At 41.3% G+C, this 25,811-nt stretch overlaps 2 protein-coding genes across 3 annotated transcripts in view; one reads left to right on the top strand and one right to left on the bottom strand.

Annotated features, from left to right (window-relative positions):
* Nucleotides 1-18,477, top strand: part of EEA1 (early endosome antigen 1) — an 87,755-nt gene extending 69,278 nt beyond the window's left edge. For both annotated transcript variants that reach the window (XM_029079543.2, XM_039914016.1), the window contains 8 exons: nt 376-558; nt 5,630-5,815; nt 6,314-6,445; nt 9,909-10,094; nt 11,209-11,447; nt 11,685-11,805; nt 12,714-12,812; nt 14,915-18,477. In XM_029079543.2, coding sequence (XP_028935376.1) covers nt 376-558; nt 5,630-5,815; nt 6,314-6,445; nt 9,909-10,094; nt 11,209-11,447; nt 11,685-11,805; nt 12,714-12,812; nt 14,915-15,037 — 1,269 coding nt within the window. In that variant the 3' untranslated portion in view covers nt 15,038-18,477. The remainder of the gene's footprint in view (nt 1-375; nt 559-5,629; nt 5,816-6,313; nt 6,446-9,908; nt 10,095-11,208; nt 11,448-11,684; nt 11,806-12,713; nt 12,813-14,914) is intronic.
* A 4,016-nt stretch (nt 18,478-22,493) lies between these two features.
* PLEKHG7 (pleckstrin homology and RhoGEF domain containing G7) overlaps nt 22,494-25,811 on the bottom strand; it is a 46,822-nt gene continuing 43,504 nt past the window's right edge. The window contains exons 15-16 of the mRNA XM_029079544.2: nt 25,626-25,723; nt 22,494-22,692 (exon numbers count right to left, since the gene is read on the bottom strand). Of these exons, the coding sequence (XP_028935377.1) occupies nt 22,585-22,692; nt 25,626-25,723 (206 nt within the window). The 3' untranslated portion in view covers nt 22,494-22,584. The remainder of the gene's footprint in view (nt 22,693-25,625; nt 25,724-25,811) is intronic.

Here is a 25,811-nt window from a genome sequence, read left to right as displayed (position 1 = left end):
GTATATAAATAGCATATCTATATATACATACTATTAGTATATATATTTAAAATTAATATATAAAATTAGTTAATGTGGACAACCCCTATTTCCCAAGAGATTACAAATCTAAAGTGATATATGTATACAGATGAAAAGACAACTTCAAAAATCTTGTACCTTAAGTGAACACATGTTTGAAATTATGAAGTTTGAAGTGTGGTGGGATAAGGTGAAAACCTGGTTGTTGCATGTTCAGATAAGGACATCCCAAGGTAAATTTGCTGCCTGTTCTTGTTAGAGGTGGCCTGAAATCCAAATTGCCATTTTAATCAATCTTCTAGAACTTTTAAAAAACACAGATAATATTTTAAATCACTCATTTTTGTCTTTCAGTCAGAAATTGAAAGTAAACTTCAGCAGCAGATAACCTTATCAGCCCAGGAACTAACAGCGGAAAAGGACAAAGTAGTGCAGCTGCAGAAGACCTGTGAAAAAAATCAGGAAAACTTTAAGCAGCTTCAGTCTGATTTTTATGGTAAAGAATCAGAGCTTTTAGCAACAAGGCAGGACCTTAAGGTACTGTAAAATACGTGGGACCATAAATGAGTTACCTTTCTGAGCATTATGAATACAAGTCAAGAAAGAGAAGCAGTATTTTTGAATCAGTATGGTATAATGAATGGGACCAGGCTAGATAATCTACATATATGAATAGAGTTGTTAACACAGTATCACTTTATATATAAAAAAAAGTACTAGGAAAGTCACCTGCTATAATAGAAATTCAATTTTTAAGTTTGTCATGAAATAGTTACTTACTATCAAGTCAGTGCACTTTCCTTTTGTGGTATTTGGATGATTAAGTCCAGGGCTCTGTGAAGCAGTTATTTTGCTACATGTGCATGGATTAGGTATATGTATTGCAGGAAGGGGAGCAAAATCTAGTAATTTTTCTATATTCATCTCCCTGAAGGACAGTCGGAACAGTCCTCGTTTCAATCTTAGCCGCTGACAACTTTTATGGTTCCTTCTCTGTCCAGAAGTGAAGCAGCATGGCCTAATGGAAAGAATCCAGGCCCGTGAGTCAGAAGACCTGGATTCTATTCCCGACTGCCACGTGTCTGCTGTGTGACCTTGGGCAAGTCACTTAACTTCTCTGGGCCTCAGTTACCTCATCTCTAACCTGGGGATTAAATCCTACTCTTGCCTACCTAGACCGTGAGCCCCGTAAGGGTCAGGGACTGTGTCCAACCTGATTAAATTGTATCTACCTTAGGGCTTGGATCGCTTAACAAGAACCTTAATAAAATTGTCATAATAATAAGTGCTCCTTCCAAGTCCTACTAAAAATCCCTGGGTCCCCAACCCCTGGAGTGTCCCCTTTATTCTTTTTCTTTGGAAACAAAGGGGTCCAAATGCAGTTTCAAACTCTGCAAAAATGGGTTTTAGATGAAGGCCCCTACTTTGCAGTTGTGCTGTCTGCAGTGTCATTTCCTGAAGTAGCCAACTTCTGGCATTCATAGAGTTTCCTAGCTGGAAGAGTTACTCCGAACGTGATTTTATTTCTCATCTTTGCCATTCTAGCCATAAGGACTCCCTGGCACAGAACTATTGTTTTAGTTTTAATGAGGATTTTTCATGTGCTATCTTGCAAGTGGCAGATATGAGATGGGCTATAATGGTTTGGGTATTACCAACTTGATTAATACCAAATGTTAGATTCATTAGCGTTTCAAAATATTTCAGTCAGTCGGTAGAAGTTGTTAAGACACCTTCTGTCTTTAAGCCACTGTATTTGGGAGTAGGTCACCAGACTCATGTTTCATTCCTCTACAGTGAGGGATGTGGTAGAATGGAGATCTAATTCCAGGTTTTCAAATGAACAGTAGCATTATTCATCTCTCAAGAAAGGATGTAGCCACTTCTTGATTCATTGCCTAAATGGAGAAATGGGTCCTGAGTCAAAATTAGAAATGGCTAATCTTAGGATACTTGGACATGGAAAAATTCTGTTTTTTGGATTGTTACTAAAACTGCTGAGATACCACATAACCTTGTGTAACTGGCCCCCATTTATCTTGCTTCCAGTTTAGTCAGACTGCTTTCAACTTTCAGTGCTGGGCCACAGGTGGACTGGTTCTACCTCGTTGTCTCTAGGCTGGCTCTCCTGTCTTTCTAGTTTCTGGTTCCCAGGATGAAAGCCAATTAAAGAATGGTGTAGGGTGGGTACACATTCGTCTCCCTTCGTCCGTGATGGGCAAGAGAGTTGGGGGAGAATGCAGGTGACTGGTGTCATCTTTGAATTGGTCCTGATTCCAGGACTGAGGGTTGGCATAGCATCTGAAAGGGATTTGCAGAATCCTAGGATCAAGGCAGAGGGACCTGGGTTCTAGTCCTGGATCTTCCACTTGTCTGCTCTGTGACCTTGGGAAAGTCACTTAACTTGTCTGTGCCTCATTTGCCTCATCTGTAAAATGGAGATTAAGACTGTGAACCCTACTGAGGGACAGGGACTGTGTCTAACCCAAATAATATTTACCTAAGCCAGTGCTTAGAGCAGTGCCTGGCACACAGTAAGCTCTTAAATGGCCCAGTTATTATTCTTTTTAATTAATCGGTGGTCTTTAGTGAGTATGCACTGTGTGGAAAACCCTGTACAAAGTGCTTAGAAGTGTACAATACAGCACATCTGGGTGTTCCCCAGCCCAAATGTCCCAGGTAAATCCATTGTGCTGTTTTAGTACTTTTAAGAGCTATAAAGTACCACATTGCTACAGTTCAATTTTTTTTGATATTTTATATAGCTGGAAAATGATATTCACTAGTTTGCACTCTGAGTTTCCCAATATAAAAGAAACCCGATCAATTGCTTTGTTGGGAATATAGTTGTAAAGTCAAGAAAAAAAAGTTAATTTAAAGTCTGTTTTTATCTCTAATGTTCAGGAAAACAAAATCCACTCTAAAATAGTAGAAAATCTGTGAATTATACACTTAGTGAGTTTGTTGGTCATTGCAGTGCTTATCCTCTAGACTGTAAGCTTATTGTGGGCAGGGAGTATGTCCCCCAACTCTGTTGTATTTTCCCAAGCCTACTACGGTGCTCTCTGCACACAGTAAGCGCTCAATAAATTCCACTGCTTGATTATCCATCCTGACAACAGAATCATCAGGACTGAATGAGTAATTAAAACTCTTCATTCCAAAGTGTGGACAGTGCTACAGAATTTCCTCATTTAGATAATTTTCAGGTCAAGAATATTACTCACACGTATATGCCTTAGAGAACGTATAGCATGTTATAATAGCAATTTTAGTATGTACCGCACTCAAATTTGATTCAGAACAACAAATTTTAATTTTGGACATGTAATTCTTGATAGAGTTATTTTGAAAAATTAAACGATCTCCAGGAAGATTTTTTTAGTTAAAGAACAAAAATGTAATTTAAGGAAACGATTACGTAGTCCTCTGGAATTTAAGGAATTGATTACCTAGTCGTTGTGAGTGGGAACGTGTCTACCAATTCTGTTATACTCTCCCAAGCGCTTAGTTCAGTGCTCTGCACACAGTAAGCGCTCAATAGATATGATTTTATAGTCACCCTTTTAAAAATAATTTTGAAATGGAGTTTAAAGTAAGCCTTATGAAGCTCTCACTTTCTCTGGGCCTCAGTTCCCTCATCTGTAAAATGGGGATTAAGACTGTGAGCCCCACGTGGGACAACCTGATTACCTTGCATCTACCCCGACGCTTAAAACAGTGCTTGGCACATAGTAAGCACTTAGCACATCCCATCGTTATTATTTTATATTTAATTTTACTCACCTTTCTGGAAAGTAGAATATTGACAATTCTAGCCAACCTATTCCGATGACCCGGCCGTCTGTGTATTTTTAGGGTTCGTGGGGGCCATTTGGTCACTGATAGACGGGGAGGGCCAGAATTGAACTGTGGTTTCAGCACCATCTACTGGAATTTGGGAGAATTCTGCCCTCTTCGTTCAATTTAATGTTAACTCAAAAGAAAAATGGATGGTAGACATGTGGGTCAAACAGTCATTGTGTTGTTTGGGGAATCTCATGTGGCCAGAGGAAGAAAAAACCTTAAGTAGCTTTTGTGGAGATTTTTTTAGAGAGGGTATCTTGAGATGTTCGAATAAGCCAACCTCTTCTGTGGGGAGGAACATCAAATATGTCATTTAATTTCAGGGAAGGTATGTTTTGGGGATGTTCGTTCTGTAAATGTACCAGTTTATTTTTTAAAAATACAGCAAAACTTGGTCAATGCTATCATTCCCGGGCCCAAGAATAGGGTACAGTAAATCTCGAAGTATAGATTTTTTGCTTTTTCTCCCCAAAATATTGTTAAACACCTACTCCCGTAGCTCAAAACGTAGACTCATCAGTGGTGGTCTCCTTATTTTGCCAATTTCACAAGTAGATAAAGTGAACTGTTCAAGTCGTAAGAATTGGCTCATTGTGTTGTTTTCAGTATGCGATTAGGATCTGCACATTCCGCTTTTAGAGTGAAAGTTCACCCATGATGTTTTGTTATTAAAAGACTAAAATCTAACATTTTGTGAAAGACAGTAAGAGGCCTGATGATTAGCCTAACCATCTGCAAAGCACTTAGGATCATAGGCAGTCAGACTTTTCTGAAGTCAAGTGGTAGAAGATAAGTCTTGAAGAAGCTTGATTCCTAAACCTGACACTGTGTAAGATGAGCCTCTTTTGATCCTGTACCATTACTCTTAAGAAGCTCTTCCCTCTGCATCAGGAAAAATACCAAAAACAAAGCCTTCCGAAATAACTTGGCAAAACCTTCAGCATTTTCCAGAGAATTGAGGATATAATTTTGTCTCTCACCTGCATTTTATATATGGAAGTTTTTTGGGGTTTTTTTTGAGCTAAGAATGAATTAACAGCTTCAGTTCTCCACCTTTAGGAAGACACAGCTTTGGCTAAACTGATTTTCAGATTACTCTTACTAATGGAAAGCTCAATGGGGATGTGACTGCAGAATAAGATACAGCAGGAGGTGCTGCACTAGCCACTAGCATTGTAATCAGTTCCTTCACGCAGGTTCTCCTTCACAAAGTCTTCGTGTTTGGACGAATTGATCGAATGATTAAATCCCCACTACTACTTAGTTTTATCCATGCCATAAAGTCCAAATACTTTACAGTTTTCTTTTTCTGCAGGAAACCCTTTTCATTTCCTGTTAAATTGCCTACTTAGAGGGCCCCAAATTTAACTCATTCTATAATTAAAATCCTCGATGATGATGATGTTATTTGTTAAGCACTTACGATGTGTCAAACACTGTTCTAAACACTCGGGTAGATACAAGATAATCAGGTTGGACAGTCCCTGTCCCTCTGGGGGCTCACTCACAGTCTTAATCCCCATTTTACAGATGAGGTGACTGAAGCACAGAGAAGTGAAGTGACTTGCCCGAGGTCACACAGCGGGCAAATGGTGGAGCCTAGATTAGAACCAGGTCCTTCTGACTCCTAGGTCCGTGCTGTAGCCACTAGGCCATGCTGCTTTGGTTGTGCAGTGCTTACATTAACTCTATTCTGTATTACTGTTTTGTTACTCTTATTTGGAGGCTAACACATTTTGAAACACTCTTTATCATCAACTAGTCTAAAGAAGAACTGCTCACTCTGGCTCAAGAAGACTTAATTTTAAACAGAAACCAGATTGGTAGCCAGAATAAATTAATTCAAGAACTTAAAAGCCTTAAGGTCACTCTGGAGCAGGATATATCAAAAAAAGAACTACAGTTGAAGGAACAGAGCAAATCATTACAGGAAATGCAGAAGGAAAAGGTAGGTTTTTTTCCTTTTCTGATTCATTTCTTTAGGTAAAAGTTAGAATTACTCATGGGAAATTGTGGTGCACTTAATATTTGTCCTGATGTAAGCTTGTAAGCCTACTTTCGATGGAGAGATTCAATTGATGTTTTTACTAATAGAGAACATTCAGTTCATTCTAACTTTTGTAAGAAGTAAGGCGAATGAATGTGAAAGAAATATATTATTTTGGGTTTTGTAGCAACTGTTATAATTATCCCAACTCATAGTTTTCTTTGTTGAAGGAGAGAATTGTGACAATTCCTTTCCTTGTGATTTAGCTCCCTTATTATTTTAAAATGCATATTATTTCAGGCAAGTCATTGTGAACAAAACTTTTCAAATAATGCATATTGATTTATGGCATATTACCTTTCAATTTATAACATATCTCATATATTGATTATGTCCTATTACATGATGCATTTGGTGCATTTGCTTGGTTGTTTTTCAAAACCCCCCATTTTCTCCCAGGCTCTAAAAGAAAAAGAATTAGCTAATGAAAAATCCAGAATGACTGAGCTCCAGGAAATTAAAAGTAGACAGGAAAAAGAAGTTGCAAAATTGAATGAAGAACTTGTGTCATGCAAGCAAGAGAACATAAAGGTATGTTGAGATATTTGCCCTCCAGCTTGGTATATTTTTCAAAGTTCCCACTGGCACTAAGGGCTATATTGATATTTACACCAGGGGCTCTCTAAGAAAATTTTGCTGTGGCTACATCTTTTCAATAGTAGTCTATTATTGAAAAGCTAACAGAAACCTGTGAAATATTCAGTTTCTTCAAATGTATGTGCTAAATATCTCATTCTGTCTCTGACTTAGCCTCTACCTGTCTCATCTCTCTCTCTCTTTCTGCTTGTGACTGTCTCCTTCCTTCCTTTACACGTCATGTGTCTTTCTCCCTCCTCCATTTCTCCTTCCTACAATTCTTCTCTCATCCCCTTGTCTTTCTCACTTTCCCATCTGTGTCGCTGCCCAGATCCTCCTCACCCTCGCTTTCCAGAGCTGCTTCCCTCCTTCCCGCCCTTTCCTATTTTCCCCTTTCCCCCTCAACTTTTCAGTGGCTACAAGGTCTCCTCTGCTCATTGATGGGGGGCTTGTATCTAAGTTTGGATGCGGAATGTGTGAGATGAGTTGAAGATAAGAAAAGTTTAGTTCCATTACATATTTGAAGTTAACTTAATTTTTAGTGCTTCTTGCTTTTTCTTATCACCAGCCATTTGTCATATTACTCTTTTCTCTGCCCTTTCCTCATCTCTATTCTACCTTATTTTTAGTCTAAATTTTCCTTTTTTTCCCCTCTATCATTCTGTCACGGTTCAGCACAACTTGTAGATCTCACTGAGAACTACATTAAGGGTTTGGGATTTAGTCATTCGCCTAAGTTACCTAAATTTTTTGCCTAAATATGACACACTAATCATTTCTACTGACGTGCAGTATTTAAGAAAGATAGTTGGATTACAGTGGATTTTCTGTGTTTCCACTTCTTTCCCTAAGTAGCACAATATAATACAGATATAATATACAGAATATATAATATATATACAATAGGTATAATATTCAATATAATATATGTAATATAGAACGTGTTCATGAGCACTTTTTGCTGTGCTGCTGCTCTCATCTGACTCATGGTTTCCCGTCTTCACGCGTAAGAAATTTTTCCTGCCTCATGCCTGGTATCAATGGGATCTAGAACAGGTCTCCGTAGTTGGCTTTTTCCCTGTCCAGGATTGTTTCAGGATGTCAGATTCCTCCTGGATTCCCATCCCTCTAGACTCTAAGCGTATCATGGACAGGGAATGTGTTTACCAACTCTGTTGTATTGTAGTCTCTCAAGCGCTTTGTACAGTGCTCTGCACACAATAAGTGCTCAATAAATACCATGATGGTGATGACAACTGATCGCATTACTAACCCTCCCACTTCCTATACAGTGGAGAGTCTACCCAGCATAAATTCAAAACCCAGAACTTTGCTCTTTCTGCTTTTTCTTACTAAAATGGAGAAATACAGTGAGGAAACCTCTTGAAGATGCATCTTCTTTGGTGTTCTAAACCTCCTACACTGGCTGTCTCCCTTCCCACCTGGCTATCTTACTTATCCTTTCCTTCCAGTCTCCTGGATTCATCTAGGCTGCTTTACCAGTCTCTTGGTTCCTCCCTTGACCATCAATTCTTTGTGTCTGTGTCTGAGTCGCCCTCTCTCACTTGCAGCTTTATCTCCTGCTGGGAAAGGAGACATAAAGTGGTCTCAGAAACGAGACCAGAGTGTTGCCCGGATGATATTTTCTGACAGATGGGCATGGAGGGGCTGTGGCACAGAAGCGACTAGTCCTTTAGCTCCACTTAAATTTGAGACCTGAAAATAGTATCCCACTTTGCCCACGCTCCCTTTGAAAGCCAGTCCAGCGCCGGACAGATAGTCAATCTTGAGTCTCTACTTCTCATTAACATCTGTGGAGGGTAATGATCATTTCATAACCCTTATGGGGATGAAATGTTAATGTTAGCCTGGTTGAGGGGCGGAAGCGGGAGCAATGCCGCAAAGCCAAAGTGAGAAATTGCTTGATTCTCTGGTGGAGTGCCGCAGGGCTGTAACGTGTAGGTGCCTCGGGAACAATGATTTCAGCTTCATTTCCTATCTATCAGGGAAGGGCACCACATCAGTTGCGATCCAGTGGGTGGTCTCTGTTGGCAACAGTGTACAGTATACGGTACCGTATACCCCCTTCCTCAGGTCCGCTGATCGCCGTGCCATCCTCTCCTCCAGCTGTGTCCTTCCACGATTGGCTGGTCGGGTGGGCTGATGTCCGCTCCCGCCCGCGGGACCCCTATTTCCTGGCCTCAGATGGTTTCAGCAAGGGCTTGCAGTGGGTCCTGACTTCCCTGCCCCTGTGAGTCTTCTCTTCTGGTAGTCAAGATTTCACAAGCTAGGTTATACCCGGCTTTCCGCCTTTCATCCTTATCTGCCTCCCTAACAACCCGCCTTACATCCTTTGGTATTCCCTGCCTTTTACAAGTTCTGTTAATGCCTAAACCTACATCCTCTCTCCTTTATCAGTCCATATCCGTACAGTTAACGTAACAATTATGCCCTGTAATGAGAATCTTACAGCCGAAAGGAAACTCAGACATCGTATGACCTGATGTGTTTATCTTTGGAGAGAACAAGTAGGCAGTCTTAAAAGTGCTTTATAAAATACGATATAAACTCTTGATATATGATGGTTTCACTTTTAAGGTCTTTCACTTGATATCTGCATGGGAAATTATTAGTCGTGAATCACAAACCCAAGCAACTCATATAACGATCCTATTTGACAAGTAGAAGTTTCCACTAAGTTCAGATCAGACTTGATCTCTCTTCTTTGGATATTTCAAGGCCATAGGGGTGTGGATTGGGCAGTTCCATGCATAAGGGTTGGATTTGCCCACAAAGTGTTCACAGCAGCTCATTTCCTCTTCTCCAACTGCCTTCTATGTGGCCTTTGTACTTGGTTTTTCACCCTTCATTCACTCCTCCTTCAGCCCCACAGCAATTGTGTCCATACCCATAATTTATTTACATTAATGTCAGTAACCCCTCTTGATTTAAAGCTCATTACATCTGTACAAATCTACCAACTCTCTTATGCTGTACTGTCATCATTTTTCTCCCAATATTGGATTTTCAATTATGATTCTTCTGGAATTTTAACTTTCTTAGCTTTCAGATAGAAAATTTGATGCGGTACGTACCCATTGCTGTTTAAACTCTTGTGGGGAGGGTGGCGGTGGGGAGAGAAAGGGAGCGAGCAAAGAGCAAGTATGGAGTTGATCAGGGATTACTGTAGTGAGAAATCACTTGAAATACTGACAGATCACTTGTGCCCTTTAATGCTTGGATGATATTAGGAAGCAAGCTGAACTGGATTGTTCTTTTTACTACACTGTGGTCTATTGAACTCTTATATAGACTACAGGAGTGCTGAAAACTCATTTTAATATCCCTTGTTATAAAGAATAAGATTTGGCATAGGGAGTTTTTCTGACCTGATACTTTTAACTTTGGTGTTTTTCAGGAGTTAACCAATCTAAATGATGCCAAGCAGCTGTTGATTCAGCAGAAACTAGAGCTGCAGAGCAAAGTTGATTCCTTGAAGTCATCTCTGGACCAGGAGAAAAAGAATCAGCAGATGATTAAAGATAAGATGAAAAAGACAGAAGAAGAACTGAAGAAAGAATTGACTGAAAATGAAGCCAAATTGGTCAGCACCAAATGCAAGCTGGGCAGGTTTGCTTGGGATGGCTCAGTAACTCTAAATCAAATCAGTGGGACTAGAAAGAAAGTCCATTTGTTTTCCTTTTAAAGCAGAATCTTTGTGCTTCAAAATTCACTGTGTATATTAATTTTTATGAGGATGTGATCCGATTCCAAAAAATTTAAAGGTGGAGGTAGGATTCTAGTCTCACCTGATCATGGTCATCCCCCATAATGATCAACTTTCATTCAGAACCTGGTTTCAGGACCCCTCCTGATTTATGGGACTTACCTGGGGTTTGCTGGAAACTCTTTGGGACCGGTGGGCTGAGCCCCAGGACCTGAGCTGGTGCTTGGCATCAGGAGACAGATTTCTCACTCTGGGATCAATTGCTGGCGTGATCACAGAAGCCAAGGTGTTTCCACTCTGCCTATACCTCGGCTTGAGTGTTCCAGCCACCCAGAAACAGATTAGGCCGCTGGGCCCTGCAGCTTCAGGAAAGATGCCGGGAACAGCATCCCACCCCTCGCCCAGGACAAATGCAACTCTGTTGTTTGTGAGCCTTTGGGGACCAAAAATAAGCAAGGACAAACCCCTCTTCACATTTTGGGGTGGAACAGAAATCTCAGTGTGGAATTATGATGACTAAAGAAGTCTTACTCCTCCTTTCAACTTCTGCATGCCAGATAGGAAGCACCTGGCTTTCCTTTTTTGAAATCGGTCCAAATAGGCCTCAAGATTGTACTTCTAGATACCAAGCCGCTGGTAAACTGCATTTTCAAGTTTAAAATGTGATTAACGGGATTCTGAGTTAGCTGGTAATGGGAGAGGTCAGAGAATAGGCTGGAGTATTTGGGGAGCAGAAAGTTGAGTGAGGTAGTGCATCTATTTTGATGGGCCCCACTCTTCCTCATCCTTTAATACCCTCCCAACAACCACCCGAGTCTGAGTGATTTCAGGGAAAGTTTTTTACTTATTTAAACCATGGTTTCAACTGAAAAGGAGTGGGCAAATTGCTTGCAAGTGAATGAATAGATTTAGTTTGGGGTTTTTCAGAACAAAAAGAATTGATTAGCCTAAGTGGGGTGTTTGTTTTTTTGTTGTTACATTTCTTCCTCAGTGTGTCCAAATAAAAGAAAAAGAAGAGGAGATTAAGAAACATGAAGAGGCCGAGGCCAAACTCACCATGCAGATTACTGCTTTGAATGAAAATCTGGGCACAGTGAAAAAGGAATGGCAGACCAGCCAACGGAGAGTCAGTGAACTAGAGAAACAGACTGATGATTTGCGAGGTGAAATCGCAGTATTGGAAGCGACCGTGCAAAATAATCAAGATGAAAGAAGAGCTCTCTTAGAAAGGTGAGGGACTGACTGAATAGTCTGGGAGAGGGGGTTGATTTTGCACATGAATGGAATTAGGGACAATCTTCTCTTCCCTGTTCTCCCTCCAGTCGTAATTTAAAAATCTCAAGAGCATGAAATACCTGCCCGGTTGGCTGTGTTTGAGGAGATAGTTCTCTGAAGGGTCCTTGCCTTGCTAGATTGAGCCAGCTTTATGTGTTTTGAAAATATTCGCTCTTTGTCACCCACCTTCAGGTGTCTTAAAAGTGAGGGCGAAATAGAAAAGCTTCAAGCCAAAGTACTGGAATTGCAACGAAAGCTAGATAATACAACTGCTGCAGTGCAGGAACTGGGCAGAGAAAATCAGTCACTACAGGTAAGACAAATGATAACTCATGATTACAATGTGATGTTGCTTATTCTGTCTTCAAAGACACATTTTTCATCAAAAGACATCTTGGTGTATTGGCAAACATGGCTTCCTACTCTTTTTCAATCATTTACATTCAAATTGCTCAGGAAAGTCTGGTGCCAGCTGGGTTCTTTTGCAGTAGTTGAGTAATTACAGTACTTGTCGAGTGCTCACTGTATGTAAAGCACTGTTCTAGAGAATCGACGCGGCTTAGTGGGTCGAGCGTGGGCCTGGGAATCAGAAGGTCCTGGGTTCTAATGCTGGATCTGCCACTTGTCTGCTGGGTGACCTTGGGCTAGTCACTTAACTTTTCTGTGTCTATTACCTCATCAGTAAAATTGGGATTAAGACTGTGAGTCCTGTGTGGACTAGGTCCAACCTGATTACTCTGTTGGTACCCCAGAGCTTAGTACATTGTCTGGCCCATAGTTCCTAAAAAGCACCATAAAAAAGCACTGGGGTAGATACAAGGTAATCAGAATGGACACAGTCTTTGTCCTATATGGGGCTCACAGACTAAGTAGGAGAGAATAGGATTCACTCCCCATTTTGCAGATGAGGAGATTGAGACACCGGAAGTGAAGTGACTTGCCCAGGGTCACACAGTAGAAAAGTGGCAGAACCGGGACACTAGGTTGAATTTAAATTCTCCTGGTCATTTTGGTCACTTGGCCATATACTTACTCTTGGCCTCTTTAGAAGGCATAACTGAAATTTTGTAGATTTTCTTTCATATTCTGTCAGAGTACTTAGTGATTTCGTTAACTCATTTTCTAGGAATAATCTTTTGCTTATGGGTCATTAGTATGTTAAGCAGATTAATTTTGCATGAATTTGGTACGAGCAGTTCTATTGCTGTATTGTTTTAATAGATTAAGCATACGCAAGCCTTAAACAGAAAGTGGGCTGAAGATAACGAGGTACAGAACTGCATGGCCTGTGGAAAAGGTTTTTCCGTCACAGTGAGAAGGGTATGTAATGAGTTTTGTTCACAGTTGGTTTATGGATGAGTGTCCTCACTCTTCTTGTAATCTGCAACTATTTTAAAGACGCCGTTTGAATTTTAAATCATCCGAGGGTTTAACTCTAAATGTCGTGCACATTTAATATTAGGTTTTTCCCCTTTCAGTTGAGAAAGTTAAAATGTTTACTCTTTGTCCCAAACCTGGGACCAGAGGAACGCCGGGAGAATTTTGGTGATAGATTTCTTCCCTACGAATCTGCTTTGGGTCCCGCAGGCAGTGCCTCAAGCACGTTGCTCTTAATAGATGAATGGCCCGAGATTTTGGAGCTCCAGTTTCCGTTCATTACCTGAGGGCCCGTGTGGCCTCGGTCGGTTTACTTTCATAGCTCGTGTTCTTGTTTAAAGCCACTGACGGCTGAGGTGAGGCTTTCTCCCTCTGTGGCTACAGCTGTCCATTCATCCATCCCTCTAAACTGTAAGCTCGTTGTGGGCGGGGAATGTCTCTGTTTATTGTTATATTGTGCTCTCCCAAGCGCTTAGTACAGTGCTTTGCACACAGTGAGTGCTCAGTGAATACGATGGAATGAATGAATGCATGTATCTATCTACCCCCCTGAGTTATTTCCTTCTGCCCTCATTCCATGTCCTTGGCTCCCAGGACCCCTGGGCTATTATTCATTCAATTGTATTTATTGAGAGCTTACTTTGTGCAGAGCACTGTACTAAGCGCTTGGAAGGTACAATTCGATTACAGCAGAGAACTGATAACTGGTGGTGAGCTCCAGAACTTTCTCCTTTAAATTCTTGTACTCCTTCCTTCATGGACTTAAAACAGCCAGTTCTCCAGATACATGGAGTAAAATTGAGACTCGGTGTCATGTTGGGGACTTTGAGCGTCTTGCGATAGAAGCCCAGCACAGATGGTAATGCTTCTGTTTTGGGGAGGAGAGTATTACTAAGAGAGGTTTTTCTGACAGCATATTAGTGATGAGCCTGACTGAGATTTATATTCCTTTTCAACTTCCACCTCTGTGTGGGCGATCCCCAGATCTATCTTGCTAGCCCTAACCTTTCTTCAGTCCTCCTGGCATTCTCTCATTGTCTCTTGCTTCCAGGACGGGTCTACACGGCTATCCCATCAACATCTCAAGCTCAGTGTATCTAAAACTTCTCCTCCCTCCAAATCCTCTCCCCCACCTAACTTTCCCGTCGCAGTTGACACCACGCCACCTTTCTCCCCGTCTCTGAAGACTTGCCATTTTCCTCGACTCCTTCCTCTGTCACTAAATCCTGTCGATTCTTACTCCACAACATTTCTAGAACTTTCACCTTCCCTTCCATCCTAACAGCCACCGTGCCGTCCCAGGCGACTGTCATAGCCCAGGTTGACTACTGCATCAGCCTCCTCACCGACCTCCCTGCCTCCCGTCTTTCCCCGGAACATTTTTCTAAAATGTCATTTTGTATCCTCCAACCGATTACCCATTTCTCTTTACCTCAAGCAAGAGAAACTCCTGACCGTCATCACTGAGGCACTCAGTCGGCTCTCTCCCCTTTACTTATACTGTCCCTTCTTCCATTACACCCCAGCTCCCATGCCGCGCTCCTCAAACTAATCTACTCCCTCTTGCCCATTCTAATCTCTGCCTATGACAGCCTCTTGATCCCACTCATCCCTGTGTCTGAAACACCCTCCCCTTTCTCATCTGACAGACCACACGGCATGTACAGAACCCTTTGGAAATCAGATCTCCTAAGGAAGACATTTCCTCCCTTTAATGTCTGATCTCCCCACTCTGTACTCTCCCTACTGCCACTTCAGCAGTTCACCCCACCCCCATAGCACCAATCAAACACATCTTTATTATCTGTTGCTTCCTCCTGCCTGTAATTTATTTCGGCGTCGGTCTTCCCCGCTCGACATGTATAGTTTCTCTTGCGTAATCCCCAGCAGCTAATCCAGCGCCCTACCTGTATTAAGTGCTCAATACTCTTGCTTGATTAACTCCGTAAGATTAGCAGGGATTTTTCCTCTACGGTATTATAGTGCTGCCTTAGCGTAGGCCGTTGAATTCCTATATCTGAAATTGAATTTTCTCTTATTTACAGCACCACTGTAGACAATGTGGAAATATCTTTTGTGCTGAGTGTTCGACAAAAAATGCCTTAACTCCTTCTTCTAAGAAGCCTGTCCGTGTCTGTGATGCTTGTTTCAACGACTTGCAAGGATAATTGATTATCTCAACCAACAGCTAAGCGAAACACTAATATTAGAAATTTTGTTGATGTCCTCCATAGAGCACTCAGATGGCTATTTGGTTTGGATGATAGCTGTAACACTTGGCCAAATTAGCATATTTTGAAATGTATGTTGATATCAAGTAAAGTTACTGTATTTTTGTGAGATTTGGACTCCTATCACCAATTACTTTCTTTCCCTTTATCCTGGAAATCACTCTCATGCCTCGTTTAGATTTTCCCAGTTCCATGTAAATAAATGTTGAACAGAAGATAGCAATGTATTTTTTTAAACTTAATTTTCTTGTTCACAAACATTGATGTAATACTGTAGCTTATTGAACTTTATCTCGAAATGAAAGTTGCAAAAATGGGCAAGAATTTGATGTCAGATGTTTTTGTTGCGTATCATTTACTTTATCACATTCAAGTGCATTATGAATATTCTTTATAAAACATGTGCTGCCTCATAGATATCTTAGCAATGTTCCTTATTCTCATACTGCTTTAGGCCATTTGCAGCATTAGGTTGTTGCGGAGCTATTGCATGAAAGTCCAAATATAATATACGTTAAGCATGTCAGGACCATGAATTCAAGCCTGACTTCTATTTTAATAATACTGATGATTCTGTTGTACTGATTTTTTACTGAGTTCTGGAAGGAGAAAAGAAATGACTTTCTTTGGTTCATGCCTATTGGGATATATTTTTTTGAAAACTTAGTATTTTTACAGGTTAAATTTTTTTAATTTTAATTCTTTTTCCATCCACAAATAGTCTGACAATGTTGACCGATAGATGATATAGCTATATGTGAAACAGCTGCCCCTTGCTGGGTTTCTTCCTAGTGGAAAGTCTCTTGTGGTTAGTCATTTCATGGAAGACGTTATTTTTCCAAACCTCTTTATCCCCTCAGGAAAATTTAAGAAGCCCTCTCTTTCGGTGGGTTTGAGATTCCATTTCCAGCAATTCATTTTGACTTTCCAAAATGCAATAAATGTGTAGTGCAAGTGTACTTCTTACAAAAGTCTCATATTAGCGTCTTGAACCTGTGATATACTGCTGCAGTTCTCTTTGTTGAAAAATAAACAAGTCAGTGAAACAGCACTATGACATAAAGCTTTATATTCCTGTTTCGTGGTTTCTTCTCTTTACGTATAATGAAAGAATTTTGAAAAGGGAGCTATAGCAGTATAGAATTTGATTTAGAATTTGAGGCTTTTCAGCAGCTGAGAAATTGTTACGAGGGAAAAACTCCAAGACAGTATCTCCTTCAGAGAGTCCGAGAGGATTACCGAAAGCAAAGAAATTATGCATCCCCTCGTACCTCAACACAGAATAACTTACTTCTTAGGAGAAAGAATTGCCATGATGCTTCAAGAGGAGACGGACTGAATCTGGAAATGTTCTGAGGAATGAAATTATGTCCATATCTATATTTATGTGAAATTGGAGGTACGGGCGAAAGTATTTAGTTGCTCCCAGTTATTCGGAACTGTATGAAGTTAAAGTTTTGAAAGGATGCCCAGAGGGTTTATACCCTGAGAAGTGGCTCTAATTTTATTTGAATATTTGAGGGGAAAAAAGCAATTAAATACTTTTTTCAGTTGCAGTAAAAACGTGGCATACTTCTCCGAAACGTAGATGCTGACATATGTAAAAAAAGATATTTGCTTAGTCTTCTGTAAAATAGTCTGCCTGGAAGGAAATGCACAGGATAAGAATAGTTTAAAATTGGCCCGTGGGTTTCGTTGTGAAAAACCTTCCAAAGCGATAGTTTTTGTATTTTCAATATGGATGACGCTAACACATTCGAGTTAGAATGTTTCAGAATCAACACAGGCATACGTAGTTCCTCCATACGTCGATATGTTTTAAAAACATAAAATAAGGCAGGTGTCCCTATATCACTTAGCTCTGCACTTTGACACGGCGTGTGTTAAGCTTTCCCCCGGAAAAAAGTAAACTTGTAGAGACCACTAAAGTAATCATCAGTAAGTCATTATAACCTAATGGTTAGCATGCAGAATTCTCTTGCTTCTACTCAAGGTGTCACGACAATGTGTAATAAGTAGATTCTGAGCACTCGCTAGATCATAAGATGTTGGCATTCAAAAATGTGACTTTCCGATGAACTCTAATCAACCTAAGATATTTTAGAAGCGAATGTGTAGGGATTTCCTTTTCAGTTGAAAGTAAGTTCTAAGTCCTTATTACCTACATCCAGCGGATGCCTGCTGGTGCCATTTCTCGCGTCAGGGAGCTGGCCGGTCCAGAGCTCTTGCATCTGGCTTGGATACGAAGTAGAAAGTAGATTGGTAGAAGTGTGTAGGTAAAATGGCTGCCCCTTTGGGCTCGTGGACATCAAGCTGTACCTGCAAAACTTCTGTACAAAGAAGGCTGAAATAGCTGCTTGTAAAGGATCCGTCCTTTTGGTGAGAAAAGGGAAAAACACAAAAAACCTCAGTGCAGTATCTAAAGAAGATTTTGTTTCAACTACCTCTCGGTGCGGAATTTAACCAATCAGTTAGTGTTGGATATTTTTCACGATAGTGTTATGTACGTGGTAATACCTGCCAAATTTGCCAGTATTCATAGCCTCCCAAATAGCTTATTCTTTGTGATTTTTTTTTAACTGTACATTTTGAAGAATCGTAGAGTGAGTTCTGTTTCCTTGAGCCCTCTATCTTGGGACACGTAAACGTCTTGCTCGGAACAGAGAGTAGGATGTAAGGACTGACTTTTATTTTTGTGGTCTTGTTCGGCTACCGGTTTTATACGTGCCCCGGTCAACCAACCAGGGACGGTATTATCCATGGAATTAACGTGCCATTAATTTAGCATTCCTAGAACACTCGCCATGGGCTTGATGAATAATATTCTGGAATAGTCGTGTGCCACACATCCTGTCTTAATTGACTTTTGCCTGATTTTTGATTAGCAATTTGTTATTGTTGCAGATGTGAATATTGTGCATAAAACTTACTAAATTTATGTAAAATTGTATAAACTAGATTTGGACATAGATAACTCTTTATTATGTAGAAATAATGAATTTGTAGTTATATTATGATGCAGTTTTATGTACGAAGCACCGTGTACGTCCTCAAACTGGATCAGACGACTCATTGTCCCTGTAGATAGTTTGGCATGACTTTTTTTTCCCCCATCTGATATTTTGAATCTTATTTTGTGTTGTGTTTACTACTACTTGTGATCATGTGGTTGTGCCTTATATTGTGAAAGAGTTTAGTTCAGTATGCACTGTAATTCCTAAACTCAGCAATTGGAAAGTGATTATGAGTATATTTGAGAAATTTTGCCACACAGCACCCAATTCTGTATAAAGTACAATGGAAGGATACCTGTTGAAATGTTGCTTTTGTTTTCTAATCTGTTGAAGGAATGGTAATAAAAAGGACTCTTTCTAGCAGTCCCTGTCTGTGATTACAAATATCTTCTTTTACAAATTATCATTTGAAAGAATTACCCCAAGTCAGTCGGTCAGTGTGGTATTTATGGAGCGCAAATGTGCAGAACATTGTACCGAGCGCTTGGGAGAGTATAGTACAACAGAGTTGGTAGACAGGCTTTGCTTGCCCACACTGAATTTACAGTCTAGAGGGGGAGACATGTTAATATAAATAAGTAAATGACGAATAGGTACGTAAATGCCGTGGGGTTGTGTGAGATTTTCACTACCTCTTATTCCACATCTGCCACAGTAAATATGCACTTCACATGTGCCATAATGATCTCGACTATTGTGATGAAGCCCAATGTGTTTTTATAATAATAATGATGGCATTTGTTAAGCGCTTACTATGTGCAAAGCACTGTTCTAAGCACTGGGGAGGATACAAGGTGATCAGGTCGTCCCACGTGGGGCTCACAGACTTCATCCCCACTTTACAGTTGAGGGAACTGAGGCCCAGAGAAGTGAAGTGACTTGCCCAAAGTCACACAGCTGACAAGCGGCGGAGCGGGGATTTGAACCCATGACCCGTGACTTCCCGGCCCGTGCTCTTTCCACTGAGCCACGCTGCTTCTCTCTTTCTATGCTTGTCCAAATTGGTGCACAGATGCCAATTTGGAAAGTCCAGTTGAGGAACTTGTTTTAAAACTCAAGTGCGTGCGGAATGGACTTGAATAATTGCATCTGCTGTGTAATTCTCCACTGAAAAGCAGCAGGCACCAGTAGAAGTAGTAGTAATAGAATTTATAAGTGTTTACTTGGTGCCGAGCCCTGTACGCAGCGCTAGGAGAGAATACACAGGTGCGAGTTAAACATGGCCCCCGTCTCTCATGGAGCTCACAGTCTGCAAGAGCACAGGCCTGGGAATCAGAGGCCCTGGGTTCTATTCCCGGCTTTGCAGTTGCCGGCTTGGCGACCCTTCGGCAGGTCGGGGCCTCAGTTTCCAAAATGGGGATTAAATATCTGTTCTCCCTCCCACGTAGCCCTTGAGCCCCATGTGGGACAGGGACTGTGTCCACCCCGATTCTTTTATCTACCCCAGTGCTTTGAATAGTTCTTGGCACATACGAGGCACTTAACAAATACCACTAGTATTATCATTAAAAGGTCTCTCCTTGTCTCCTGATTTTTGAGGAGGAAACATTTTCGAGGGAAACAGTGATTGTGAGGTGTGCTGGGACGGGAAGAAAGGTAGGGTCAGCTTGCACAGGATATAGGATCAAGGCATGAAAGATTCTTCACTGAAGAATGTGACTGCCCGCTGGAATAGGAAGGAGGGGTTGGCGGGAGCTGCCAAGATTAACCAAATACAGAATCGTATGCAGCACTTGGGAGAGCACAGAAGAAGTAAGTGCCCACTTACCTTTCTACTCTTTCTCCCCTCCTCTCCACCTTTTTTCCCTCTTTTTTTAGTCCTGCTCTCCTTATTGATAGACTTATTTCCCTGCAGAGTAGCTCCATCCCTGTTGCATTTTTGTAAAAGTTATCCAGAAAATAATGGGGCAATTCTGTTAGTAAATAGGGTGTATGTTGTTGCCTTCAGGTCTCTCTCCTCTGGGGTTCAGGATATCAGGAATAGAGTAAAGATCGGTTTCCGGTAAGATCTCTTAGTTTTAATCCTATAATGTTCCCCAGCAATCAACTCTTGTAGTGTACATTCTGTAGAAAAATCCAGGTGGGAACTAAAAGCATTCTTTCTTTTGCAGGAGTATTCTGTTACCTAGTGGGTTGGTAAACGATTCAGAAGTTCACACGTAGCGTCTCTTCGGAGTTGTGGAATTTGTCTACTTTCTTTAGGGGCTTTAAGGTAAGAAGCCACCCAGGCCCTTTTTTTTTTGGCGTGCTTGTATGCGTGCATCATACAATCATCTAGTTGAATTGAATTCTCTTTCTGTGGAGGGGTATCCCCAAGGCATGAAGAGTTGTCCTTGAAGAAATACACCTAAGTTGGTGGGGGGAGGCTGCCTACTAATACAACACTCACTCTTACATACTCAGGGCAATCAGAGATGGCAATGTCCAGAATTTGGGGGCTATACTGGGGAGATTTGGAGGTCACACCGGTTACACTGGTAGGGCAACCCTGATCCAATCCTTTCCCCCTTGCATCTAAGATATTCCTGTTTGAAAACATTCCTCTCAAAACATTTCCATGGTCTCCTTTCGGGGGACGGAGGATTACCTCGTAATCCTCAGTTAATTCTTCCTGATATTTAAGATAAATCATTCCTCCTCCATAATCTCACTCCTGATCTGTTCTCTGAAGACTAGGAATAACCACATCCATTCACCCATACCTTTTATCGAACAGGTGAATTGAAACCACTTTCTTTTGTTTTCTCTATCTTTTTTCATTTTGGTTGCTCTCCCAGGTTCTCCATTTCTTGCTTTAGATATTAGGCTAAACTGAACTCAGCATTCTATAAACTTCTGCTCAGGTATTTGTTTTTTTAACTTACAGCACTGTATTTTAAATTCATTTTAGTTTATAGCATATTATGAGCCCGCTTTGCCTGACAGTAAAGCCGGTCAGGGGCTAATTTTGCATTTGTGCAGCTTGTACTGGTTGATTTTGTTTAATGTATATCATTCACTTTCCCAGGTTATGTAACTATTGTGGAATAAGAGTAGACTGGAATCAGATTTTATAGTACTACCAGCTTTAATTGATAAGATGCATTGCTGTAAAGTAAGAGCTACTAGGATCACTGAAAAATGATAGAAGAAAAACTTTAATCGGTCTGAGAAGCCACTCAAGTTGATTAAAAAAAACCCAAACAACTATAGTACTTGTTAAGTGCTCACTACGTGCCAAGCACTGTTCTAAATCCTGGAGTAGGTACAAGTTAAGCAGGTTGGACACGGTTGCTTTCCCACATGGAGCTCACATTTTACAAATGAGGCAACTGAGGCCCAGAGTAGTTAAGTGACTTGGCCAAGGTCACACAGCAGACATGTGGCAGAGCTGGAATTGGAACCCAGCTCCTTCGGACTCCCGGGCCCGCGCTGTATCCACTAAGCCACGTTGCTTCTCCGATGCATCACTGTATTATTTCCTTTAACTCCAGTATGACAGTCACTGTAGAGTGAGGGTCCGTGTGATACTTCAACTCACAAAGTAATACAACTGACCTTTCATTCCCTGAGGAATTTAATATGCAGTTGAGGAAAACGACTTGGAGGTTGGGGAGAGCTTGGAAGACAGTTCTAGATTTGCCCATGTTGGTCTCACTTCCTTGATTTCAGTCAAGCCGCTGTGTCGCTGATGAAAGAATTGCCCTCAGCTTCCCTTAGGACACAGCCCAACAAATTTCGAAACGAAGCACAAGTTCGAGGCCACTTGCTTCCCTCAGCAACCATGAGAGCGAAGGTAAAGAGAAACGGTGGGATTAATGTTCCCCCAATAACTTGAGAAATCTATTGCACAAATCCCAGAATGCTGTGAGACCCTAGTGTGTTCTACGTTCCCACCTAAGCATAGAAGTCTAAAGATTTAGACTTCTAGACTGTGTGCTCGATGTTGGGTGAGGATTGGCGCTATTTGTTGCCGAAATGTACTTTCCAAGCGTTTAGTACAGTGCTCTGCGTACAGTAAGTGCTCAATAAATACGGATGAATGAATGAATTTAAAGTGGGAATAGCAGCTGAAGATCTGTGCAAGAGGATGTGAACAGTTTATCCAGGACAGTATTGATCTGGGGTGGGTAGAGCTACGTTTTTGTAGATTTGAGGCACATTCAGAAAAATATGCAATATTGGCTAAGTGGAATGTGTGGTCAGCACCTCCTGTATTCATTAGAAATTATACATTCCACATTTATATAGTCTAATTTATGAATTTCCAAATTCTGAAGGGCAGAACGTACCCTGTCCTGCAGGATTTTCCTGGCTGGTCAAAAGCTATACACCCCTCAGAGTTCCATATCATTCCCAGAATTTTCCTTGGTCAAACAAAAAGGATCGTCCCCTGCCAATTAATTAAGCGTGATCTTTTAAAAAGCCTGCAATTAAGGAATACAACGTGTGCCTATTTAAACGATAAATCACATACTCAGATCGAGGGTACTAAATTTCAGGTGATTCCTTTGGCAGATTGAGCGAAGATCCTTCCTTGGTTTCACATCGTTTAGTGTAGCAAGAGGTTGCCATTTCTATCTCTGCCATCCATGTTTTCTGTAATAGGAAAAACAAGAGCTTACTTTATAGAGGACTAACCTTCTTACGTTTTTATATACTAAAGTTTCCCCTTTCCAAAATGTTTAACTGAACTTATGACAATTGGATATTCGCTAAACATTTCAGCACATTTTGCATTACATCTTTTGTGCAGTATTTGAAAATGTCAGCCAATGTTTGCTGCTGGTAAATTCAATAGATAAGATTTGTATGCAGACAATAAATAAAATGATCAAGGAGAAATGTAATATAACACTGTGACATAATGGAAAATGAGATCAGTACAGTACTTTGCAGCGTGGCTCAGTGGCAAGAGCACAAGCCTGGGAGTCAGAGGACATGGGTTCTAATCTTGCCTCCACCACTCATCTGCTGTGTGATCTTTGGCAAGTCACTCAACTTCTCTGTGCCTCAGTTACCTCCTCTTCAAAATGGGGATTAAGAACTGCAGGCCCCATGTGGGACGACTTGATTACCTTGTATCTACCCCCCAGTGTTTAGAACAGTGCTTGGTACATAGTAAGCGCTTAATAATCCCGTCGTTATTATTACTTTGCACTCAGTAGTTGCTCAGTAAATGCCATCGATTGATTGACAATGGGGAAACCTTTGAATATGAGCAGTGCCGTACTGAACCATTTCAAAGTATTAAAAAAAATTACATTAATCTGTCTTCCCATCTAGACTGTAAGCATGTTGTGGACAGGGAACGTGTCTACCGACTCTGTTATACTGTAGTTTCCCAAGTGCTTAGTACTGTGCTCCGCACACAGTAAGCGCTCAGTAAATTCCATTGATTGATCCAAAAGGTGCACCCAGTTCAATATTCTGTCTCCAATAGCGACACTAACAGCTCCTGGGAGGAGCAGTGTCATATCTGTATTCCTTATAATAATAATAATGTTGGTATTTGTTAAGCACTTACTACGGGCAGAGCACTGTTCTAAGTGCTGGGGTAGATAGAGGGGAATGAGGTTGTCCCACGTGAGGCTCACAGTCTTCATCCCCATTTTACAGATGAGAGAACTGAGGCACAGAGAAGTGAAGTGACTCGCCCACAGTCACACAGCTGACAAGGGGCAGAGTTGGGATCCCCTCGCCATGTAGGTGGACATTAACTTCTAGCATTATAATTTCCCTGTGGTATTTTTCTGAGCCTTTCATCCATGTATTTGTTCAAAATCCATTTGAATTGAAGATATTTTATATCTGCTAATGACATTCATATGTTCATCCTCCCACCCTTATTCAGTGGCTGCCTCCTAATCCTGATAATATAGGATTTGTTTAACTAGGGAACGTACCCTTTGTGATTTTTATAACATATTTTAATGGTACTCGTTAAGCGCTTACTATGCGCCAGGCCCTGTATCAAGTGCTGGGGTAGATACAGGCTTATCTGATTGGACTCACAGTCTTAATCCCCATTTTACAGATGAGTTAACTGAGGGCCAGAGGCTGCCAAGCAGACTGGGGGAGGGGTACAGCATTTAAACAGTCAATCTGTGGTTTTTACTGGGCACTTGCTGTGTGCAGAGCACTCTAATAAGCCAGTCACTTAAAATGTATTTATTGAGGGCTTACTGGGTGCAGAGCACTGCACTAAGCACTTGTTAGAGTACAGTATAACAATCTAACAGACACGTTCCCTGTCCACAGTGAGCTTACAGTCTAGAGAGGGAAACAGACATTAATCTAAATAAATAAAATTACAGATATGTACTTAAGTGCCGAGCCCCTGTTCAGTGACTGTCAGTGATCTTGGAGGGAACAGAACCGTGGTATAACTGTCCTCGCCTCACAAGCCCATTCTGACATTTTCCGCTTTTCCGTGGTGAATTGCAACAACTAACTTAGCAACCATCATGTCTTTAAAATGAGATTGGCACGTCAACGGATGGGATCGAGTCATCATCCATTTACCTTATTTTCAACCCGACGGCCGTCATCAACAGCGCCTGCTGAGGGCTGCCTGGGATCGGAACACCGATCAGGCCAACCGAGTGCTTTATTTAACAGCCTCATCTGGTGCAGTATGTATTCCCTAAAACCTCTGGGTTAACTCTTCTTTTCCCCCATTTGTCTTTCACAAAATCCCCTATTTCGAAGGATGCCTTTCAGTCTGAAAGTGGCATCGTGGGACCGTGTGAATTAATCGAACAGTTCTATCCAAACCAGTCTAGAAACAGAGGCGTCACATGGCACTGCGGAGAGCAGGTGGCGCGCTGTCACCCCCGCGGAGTTCCGTCACATTTGGCGAGATTCATTCATTCATTCAGTAGTATTTATTGAGCGCTTACTATGTGCAGAGCACTGTACTAAGCGCTTGGAATGTACAAATCGGCAACGGATAGAGACAGTCCCTGCCCTTTGACGGGCTTACAGTCTCTCCATTTGGGGCTGCCCCTTAGCTCCACCTCTGCTGCTTCGCCAGGACCTCCCTTCCAGAGACGGCAATTACACTTATCATCATGGTATTTACCGAGGGCTTATTGTGTGCTCCGCAAAGTACCGGATAACAGAGATGGTGATGCCTTCCCTGCCCACAACGAGCTTACTTTTGCTTCTCTCACCACTCCACAAGTTAGGATGCGACGGGGTCGGGAGCCTGCAGGAGTCAGGCAGGCAGGGTGAGGTCCCCACTGAATAATACAGAACCCCCAGAAATACTTGTCATAATTGATGGATGGTATTTTTGAGCGCTTACTATGTGCAGGATCTAGTATAGAGCTTTGCTCACCGTAAGCGTTCAAATACGATTGAATTGAATGAATATTCGCAACCCCCAGAAAGACTTCTCCTGTCATGTAATCAATCAATCAGTGGTATTGATGGAGAGCTTACTATGTGCAGACTACTCTACTAAGCACTCGGGAGAGTACAACTGAAAAAAAAATCATTTTATGAAAAATAAGATCTCAAAACTGTACCTTGATTGTTTCTGTTTGCGCTTGGAGTAGAAAAGCTGCTATACACTGTTGATATCTGTTTTCGTGCTGTATGAGCAAAGTGTTTCTCAGTCCAAAACCTAGAAGACATTTATGAATTCAATAGGCAAGCAATTTAACAAGGCCAAATAGGTCTTTATAGGATCCCCCAGGGCACGGGAGAGTCAT

This window comes from Ornithorhynchus anatinus, chromosome 14 (assembly GCF_004115215.2).
Source record: "Ornithorhynchus anatinus isolate Pmale09 chromosome 14, mOrnAna1.pri.v4, whole genome shotgun sequence".
NCBI lineage: Eukaryota > Metazoa > Chordata > Mammalia > Monotremata > Ornithorhynchidae > Ornithorhynchus > Ornithorhynchus anatinus.
This window is presented reverse-complemented; position numbering and strand designations above follow the sequence as displayed.